A 9,296-nucleotide genomic window follows, 5' to 3' on the forward strand; every position below is an offset into this window, starting at 1 on the left:
TTTAGAATGTTAGCTTTATTTTGTTTAAAACTTGGTATGATGTTATGTTAAAATGGATAATGTAATAATATTGTTATGTATGTTGATGATTTATGAAATATAAACATTATATTATAAATCCAATTAAATTTATTTTGCAAAATAGGATTCATATATAATAATTATATATGCAAATAGCTTAAAATAATCGCAGTATAGACTTGCTATTGTAGAATGCCCTATGATAACAAAATGCAGGTGCTATATAAGATTTAATTACAGCGTTGTAATTTTGCTATAGTATCTGTATATATCATAGCATTAAAAAAAATGCTATCGTATGTCAAAAATCTATTATAGCTGCCGATGTCATAACATTAGTGAATTCGCTATCTTATATGTATGATATCATATTTTCCGCGCTAACAATGTGCATATTTCTTGTAGTGTACAATTGTTGATGCATAATCTGTCATCTGATATGACAAATCAAGATCAGTTACCATTTTCCGTATTTCGTAGTATGAATCTAGTGAAAAAATAGAGGTGTGGTATTTTCTTAATCTTTCAACCAACAGCAACATTGACAAAGAAAACAAAAGACCCAAATGTTTTTGTACTCCAACGTAATAGTTAAAAGTGAAGCTGTTATTAAATTCCAGATAAAAAAAAAAAAGACGTAGCGATACTTTTCTTGTCGCCGGCTCTGGTCGCATGACTCGTGACTGTTATTAGAACATGCCCTATCTTCGGGCAAAGTATCTTTCACGAAATATGCTATGGCTTCTATACATTCATGGACCAAATTGTAGTCTAACTTTTTAGCCATCAATATATATATATGCAGTAATACAGATGATAAAAGCGAATGACCGTCTCTACATTCTCGGTATAGTGACTGCTTAACTGTGTCTAACATACCAAAAATATATTTGTCAGTCTAAAGTAGGTTCTTCTACCGTATCTCGATTTTAAACTGTCAATTGCATATTTTTCCTATATGCATCATTTACCATATGACCAATTTACTTATGCCAAAACTATTTATGATATATGGTTTTCTAACCTATCTACAACAAATGTCTCGCTAAGACCAGTATGATCCGGTTTTTCTCAATGGAGAAATTAAATTTTGTAACCCGTCATAAAGACCATTGCAATACAAGTGATTAAATATTATATCAAATATTATGGGAATAAGAAATGGACATTTTATCTTAAGGGTTGTCTTGGCTTCAGGTTGCTGATAAGCCAATTTCGTGAACTTGCCTATACCTCGTTAATACTCATCTTGAGAAAGTTTAACTCAGGATCATACATTGGTTCGTTCACACACGATCAAAAACTAATATGAAGAAGACATTTCAAAATTTTGTGCGTTTTTCTATTTCTGAGAATAAATGTGGTGTTGAGATATGAGAATGTTTCTAAGAATGAGTGTGCATGCATACTTAAGGCAAATTGCTTATGAACCCTGTCGGAACATTCAAATTTTCAAATGGCTATAAAATGGTTACACTAACGATTACATAAATCAACAGATTTCCAACGGAGTTTACTAACTGATGTGATATTGGGAAGCTTGGAACACGAAGCTAAGGAGCAGCTTGAACCAGAAGAGTTACTTGACCAGTCAGTCTACCAGTCAATCGAGCAGGCAATCGAGCAGTCAATCGAGCAGGCAATCGAGCACTCAATGGACCAGTCACTCCACCTACTACTCGACCAACTACTCGACCACCAGTCACTCGACCAGTCACTCGACCACTTAATCGACCATGCAGCTGAAGACTCAATGAAGCTTGAAACTGATGACTCAATGGACCACTCGATCAAGCACTCGACCAAGTATGAAGATGGAGAGCTTGGAGCTGAAGAGAATGTTACATTGTATCTTTCCAACGGTCCCATGACAAGATCAAAGACAAAGCTACTAAATCAAGTCATTACAACACTTCTACAACAGATTGAGGGCAGCCTTGAACATGATGCTTGTCCAACCGCATTGGTTACGATTAAAGCCTTTCAAGTGATAACAATGGAGGTGTGTGACTTGCACTCTTTTTCCCTCCTCTTGGTTTTGTCCCAATGGGTTTTCCAAGAGAGGTTTTTAACGAGGCAAGCCCACACACTCTTTACTCGAGCCCGTTGTTGTCTCGCAGCCCATTGCCAAGGAGAAGCCCGTTTTAATTTCGAATTCAGTCTTGTGTGTTTATTTCGTTTTCTTTCCCAAGGTTGACTCTACAACTTCCTAGACTCTTCTACTTCTTTATATTCTGTTCTTCTCCTTGTATTCGAACTCATCAAACAATTTCTTATCAATCATCTTTTCTGATTTTGTTTGATCTTGAGTTTGAGTGTGTAATATCTCGAATTCATCTTGTGAATGCTCTTGGTGTGTCATATCCAAGCATGATCAAGCCCGAAAGTTCGAAGGAATCCCGCAGCCTTTGAAAGTTTCCCTCGACCCCTCTTCTACTCGATCGCATCATCACCATCACCACTAATCTACTCGATCGCATCGTCTTCACCTTCATCACATCTCCTCGCCATCACTCGATCTCGCTTTCATCATTGGTTCGTTCATCATCATCAAATCATCATCCTACTCGATCACGAGCTCCAACAATCATTTGATTCGTTCCTCACCATCAACATTCAAACCGTTTCACTTCCCACTCGATTACAACCTACTCGATCACATCGTCGGATCAACCTATCATCCATACTCGATCACCATCAAGTCTTATCACCATCCAAACACCACCATCATTCCTACCCGACCCTCTACTCGATCACATCGTCGGATCAACCTATCATCAAGTCTACTCGATCACACTCTTACTCATTCCGCATCCTTTTTAACTTGATTTATTCGACAACTACACGAAGTGCATCAAGGGACTAAGATCTTCTAACCAGGATCATATTAAGTGGTATCAGAGCCACTTCGTGTCAGGTTGTATCAATCTAGACTTTTCGACTTCTGATTTGTGTTGCGAAATTGTTTCATCGTTTTAGGCTTGAGTACTTATCCGATTTGAATGAAACTTGTTAAATCGTTTAGATCACGTTCTGAACTAGTCAAATATGTACTCGATCGAGCGATTAGGAACAAAACTCTTTGACTTCTATGCTTGCTCGATTGGGGTTCTTTAGAAGCTGTGTAGAATCTTGACTTTTCAGATTCTGATTGCTTTGTTACTCGATCTACAAGGAACACTTTACTTGTTTATTTTGTTTTGGTCATTGCAGGGACATGGTGAACGCAAAGGAAGGAGAAAACTGCAGCAAACTAGTGCTTGAAGCTCTCACAGCCACAATGACAAAAATGATGGACGAGAAATTTGAGGCTTACAAGAAAAGAAAGGAACAAGAGCTTAAACCCAAGCCACCAGACAACACATTGAGATCCACATGGAGCAGCCTGCAGAAAATCTCTCATACTCCTAAATCCAAACCTGTGCTTTATTGTGATTCTCCACCTGCTAATGCACTCTATAAATTTTCAGGAAAAAGAGACTACCTAGAGTGGGAGAAAAACATGGACGAATGGTTTTATTACCACAACTTCCTGAGCGAGAAGAGATTAGCCTGTGCAATTAGCCAACTCACTGGAGACGCTTACAAATGGTGGGTACAAGAAGTTGATGATCGTTGGTATTACAAGGAGCCACCTATCACCTCGTGGAGAGATCTTAAGAAACTACTAAGGAATAAGTATGCTCCGCAAGCACCAAGCCGCACTCCACCAGCTAAAGCCACAGTCCAAGAGTTAGCAGTTAGAGAAAAGAAACCAGTCTCCCATCAACGTTTTGCTACTAAAGAGAGATCTGATCATCATAAGAAGAGCTTAGCTCCCAAGGAACAAAAGGAAAGCACTAGGAGCAACTCCATAGCAGAAGAACAATTTAAAGAAGAAGTTCTCAAGATTCTCAACACTTATAACAAACCCAAGAAAGCTAAGTGTGCTCTTCCTTCTCCCTTAGAAACAGCTAAGTTTCCTCTTCCTACTGAAATTGTGAAAGATACGTGTGATCTGTCTAAGAAACCTGATTTTGTGCTTGAAAATAATCAAGCTTGTGAAACACTAATCCAATTAGAACCGGTGCATCCGAGTAGTATTGTTACTGTTTCGCAGGTCGTAGAAGATGAATCACTAGAAGAAACACCAAGGAGTTTTCCTTCAGTTAGTCACTTGGAGCAGCCACTCGACTTCGTTCCAAAACCAATCCGTAAGGCAAATGGATGCAAACTAAAGCACTGTAAGGAAACTAATTTGTTTGTGTTAGTTTCTGCTCAAGATGAAAAACGTTTTGGTTTAGAAAAGGTAAAAGAGTTTCGTGTTTCAAAATCTGTTTTTGACAAAATGATTCCAACTTTTGAAGCATTCAAACCTGAAGAATTCTTTAGGTCAAACGGTTTTCTTTTTGATGAGTTTCATGAATTTAGCTCTTCTTTGAGGATTTCTTTGTGTAGCAATGCATTTGAGCTGTTTAGAAGTAAAACTGAATATGCATTGGTTAAAACATTTTCTGAAACAAAACATGTGCTTAAAAACATGTCATGTGAATTGAACCCATTCATTGAGCTTTGCAATCCCAATGTGAAAGATCATGTTCTTGAATTTTCTACTTCAAGTATAATGCACTTGCTCTGTCCCATGAGTGCTCAGAAAAGAACAGGAGCAATGGAGAAGCATAAATATTTAGGAGAATTGACATCAAGGAAAAGCACATTCAATATCCTACACCATAGCCATGAAGACTTGAGAAGAGCTAAAGGTGCACTAAATCCATTGACGATCAAAGAAAAGCCTCCTGATTGGCATCAACCTCCATACATCCGAAAAGAATCCAAAGACAGATACATGAGTGAAACTAGGGATTTCACTAACGGTAATTCAGTGTTGATGCTTGGTCAAGGAGAAAGACTCATGTGTTCCATTCAACTCAAGGAGAATCCGCCAGATGCATTATTTGAGCAGAGGAGCATCCCTAAGGTAAGTGTTTACATTCTCAAAAAGCCTTTTATTCCTTATCACACAGATATGATTCGCTTGTCTTTGTCAAAAGAGCCCCATGCAGGTGTTAAGGCAGTCTTGAAGAACATGGGAAGTACTAGAAGAAGAGAGGAAGATAACCGATTCAAACCACCTGATTTGGACCAAGATAAACATCAAGACCTCAGTAGCTACATACTGATCAAAGAAGCACCACCAGATGGAATATACAAGCTGAAGCTAAAGCCAAGGATGGATAGACCCTTTCAAGTGCTCCAACATAACAACAACAAACATCATCCAACTGATCTCCAAGGTAAGTACAATATTGGTAAAGGTTTTAATGTTACTTACTTTGTTTCTTTTGATGCAGATAAAACAGATTTGAGGTCAAATCCTTTTCAACTGGGAGAGGATGATGTGATATTGGGAAGCTTGGAACACGAAGCTAAGGAGCAGCTTGAACCAGAAGAGTTACTTGACCAGTCAGTCTACCAGTCAATCGAGCAGGCAATCGAGCAGTCAATCGAGCAGGCAATCGAGCACTCAATGGACCAGTCACTCCACCTACTACTCGACCAACTACTCGACCACCAGTCACTCGACCACTTAATCGACCATGCAGCTGAAGACTCAATGAAGCTTGAAACTGATGACTCAATGGACCACTCGATCAAGCACTCGACCAAGTATGAAGATGGAGAGCTTGGAGCTGAAGAGAATGTTACATTGTATCTTTCCAACGGTCCCATGACAAGATCAAAGACAAAGCTACTAAATCAAGTCATTACAACACTTCTACAACAGATTGAGGGCAGCCTTGAACATGATGCTTGTCCAACCGCATTGGTTACGATTAAAGCCTTTCAAGTGATAACAATGGAGGTGTGTGACTTGCACTCTTTTTCCCTCCTCTTGGTTTTGTCCCAATGGGTTTTCCAAGAGAGGTTTTTAACGAGGCAAGCCCACACACTCTTTACTCGAGCCCGTTGTTGTCTCGCAGCCCATTGCCAAGGAGAAGCCCGTTTTAATTTCGAATTCAGTCTTGTGTGTTTATTTCGTTTTCTTTCCCAAGGTTGACTCTACAACTTCCTAGACTCTTCTACTTCTTTATATTCTGTTCTTCTCCTTGTATTCGAACTCATCAAACAATTTCTTATCAATCATCTTTTCTGATTTTGTTTGATCTTGAGTTTGAGTGTGTAATATCTCGAATTCATCTTGTGAATGCTCTTGGTGTGTCATATCCAAGCATGATCAAGCCCGAAAGTTCGAAGGAATCCCGCAGCCTTTGAAAGTTTCCCTCGACCCCTCTTCTACTCGATCGCATCATCACCATCACCACTAATCTACTCGATCGCATCGTCTTCACCTTCATCACATCTCCTCGCCATCACTCGATCTCGCTTTCATCATTGGTTCGTTCATCATCATCAAATCATCATCCTACTCGATCACGAGCTCCAACAATCATTTGATTCGTTCCTCACCATCAACATTCAAACCGTTTCACTTCCCACTCGATTACAACCTACTCGATCACATCGTCGGATCAACCTATCATCCATACTCGATCACCATCAAGTCTTATCACCATCCAAACACCACTATCATTCCTACCCGACCCTCTACTCGATCACATCGTCGGATCAACCTATCATCAAGTCTACTCGATCACACTCTTACTCATTCCGCATCCTTTTTAACTTGATTTATTCGACAACTACACGAAGTGCATCAAGGGACTAAGATCTTCTAACCAGGATCATATTACTAACAGATATATTCGATTGGAATTCTGTCGAGAAATCGTCACAAATTACTGACGTACTATGATTTGTTAAAAATTATGGACGGTTTACGAAAATACCATTCTCGACGTTAGCTTTTAGGGATATCGTCAAAAAAATCGACAAATCATTTTCCGTCAGTAAACCGTCGAAAGACAAAGTGTTTTCTTCTTTTGAGTTTGACTCTTACGATTCCCTAATCTTGGATTTTGATTCTTTAAATCCGCTTTGACTCTTGATTTTTTGGAAAATCATATCAATAGTGGAAATTGAACGTTTTCTATTTTTATTAGTGACAACTTTATGTAAGAATGATTTTAGCTAAGCATATCTAATTATCTACACCGGTGGTTTACTTTTTATGCATCGTAGTAATCTAGTTTATCTCTATGGTAAATTTTGATTCTTTCCAGATGTACTCAATACACTCGTTAATTTAGTGACGAAATTGGCATATTACAATCTCTCTTATTCATTCTGTTAAACTTTCAGCGACATACATCTCACCCCATTTGACCTTTACTCTCGGTTTAGTCAAAAAGCTTATAACCATATCTTGCTCAACCAACAAAATTTTTGTTACCTTTTGCTTAAGTAAATTTTATGCATTTAAAGAACTTTTCAACTATCTTCTGATATGAAATCACTCAAATATAATTGGATACAAATGGATATATTTAAACCAACAAACTCGTAGCGTGGACTGCACTTGTACTACCTTAAATTCAACAAAGACGGAACGAAACAATGCAAAGAACAGAATGATAGTGAGCGAACATATTTGTAGACTAACTTGTCTTGACAACGGTTGGCACAACGCATACAACTTGGTCTAGACATGCGATTATTGAGTAAAACATCGATCTTCTTACCCTTGTGGCACACATATGAACCAGGCTTTATGTATAAGTCCTTCCCGAGCAAACATTCAATGTGTAGAGTGACGCAACATTTATCACACGAATAAAATCGCTCTTCTGGATTGATTTTTGACTCGCATACCTCACACCAATACCTAGCACTTGTATCTTCTCCATAAGAAAGAGAGAGGAGATGTTCATCATGCTTATACTTCACCTTATGCGGTAAAATAGCACATATGAAACACAAAGCAAAGTCGCACTCAATGCAGTTGAACGTTTCTTTGTAGTTTTTGCAAATCCGGCACAATCTTTGTTCTCCGGGTGCTGATGTTAGAAATAACGGATCCATGTGACTTTCATGGATAAATGGCTCGGTAATAGTGGCGCATTGTATGTGTAGCCTGAAATTGCATCCTCTTCTATAACACTTGTACATGAAACCAGTACACGGTTGAGAACAAGCTGAACACGTATTATAAGGCTTGAACATGTCGTCATATTGAGCAACTAGCTTAAGCGGATGTGGATGCATCGGGTGATGTTCTGTGCGAGAAAGATTTGCACATGTTTCATGTAGGATAAAATCGCACCGCATACAAGAGTAGAAGTTACCGTGGTAGACAGGCATGATGCATGCTTGACAACGTGTGTTTTCGTTGTAAACTCTATTGGTATCTTTGTCGAGCCTCAAGTAATGATGTGCATGTCGAAAATGCCTTATGATTCCATCACCAATCTTCACATATGGATCACGGTCATCATCCATGGCATCATCATCTTCTGGTTTTCCTTCCAGCTCTTTTCCGTCCCACACATTTTTCCGTGTGGCACATCTTGAATGAGCGGCATAAGAGCAACCCTCCTTGTTGCAAGAAAATCCTCCATAGTCGCTGTTAATCTTTTTGCAACAAACACCACATAGCCGATCTCCCCAAACAAAAGAAAGCTTGAAGGAGATACGATGGCGATGACGTGAAATCTTTATGACGCTTGGTAAGTTGAAACAACTTTTGTGAATTACCAAGTCACAAGGGGGGCACATATAGATGGGACCTTCTGAATTATCCAACGCACAGACGTTGCAAGTTAGTGATGTCTGTCGCGGAAACAGGACGAGTTTATGCTCGTGCTTCTTTGGATGATCTATAGAGAAGTGTGTTGTCTTATTCACACAACCTACATTCATACAAAACTCGCAAATCGGGCAATAGTAAAAGAAAGGCGCAATATTTTTTTCACAACAATAGCATTCCTTGGTCCGCAGCGTGCGCCTCAAATGTCTAAGATAAACAAGCTGGAGAGGATGTTTTGGATGAAGAGGGTGTATGATCTCAGACAAAGTCTTACCAAATTTTTCGTGGTCTTCGCCATTGCATTTATCGCAGTAATAATACTGGGTGCCTCCTACGTCGATCCACTTCTGGCGCTTCTCATAGTCAGATTCACACTTTTCTTCAGTGATGCGCCAAATTTTCCCCGTCACTTGGAATCTTCCTTCCTCAAATTCGACCTCAGCTTCAGGGCATAAGGAAACAATATGCTTCTCCGACTGCATCGAGCTGCCAAGAGCCGTTGACTTGAGAGAGATTTTATGAATTTTGAGGGAGGAGCGAATAATGATTTGTGTGTAGGTGCCATTATGCTTCATACTCTCTCTGCTCT

At 39.1% G+C, this 9,296-nt stretch overlaps 1 protein-coding gene across 1 annotated transcript; it reads right to left on the bottom strand.

Annotated features, from left to right (window-relative positions):
• Positions 1 to 7,480: 7,480 nt before the first annotated feature.
• On the bottom strand, positions 7,481 to 9,226 carry LOC110229573. The gene has a single exon (XM_021030179.1). The coding sequence runs from the start codon at positions 9,187 to 9,189 to the stop codon at positions 7,486 to 7,488; it is 1,704 nt and encodes a 567-aa protein (XP_020885838.1). The 5' UTR covers positions 9,190 to 9,226; the 3' UTR covers positions 7,481 to 7,485.
• Between the last annotated feature and the right edge of the window lie 70 nt (positions 9,227 to 9,296).

Source organism: Arabidopsis lyrata (assembly GCF_000004255.2).
Source record: "Arabidopsis lyrata subsp. lyrata unplaced genomic scaffold ARALYscaffold_4, whole genome shotgun sequence".
In the NCBI taxonomy this organism is placed as follows: Eukaryota; Viridiplantae; Streptophyta; class Magnoliopsida; order Brassicales; family Brassicaceae; genus Arabidopsis; species Arabidopsis lyrata.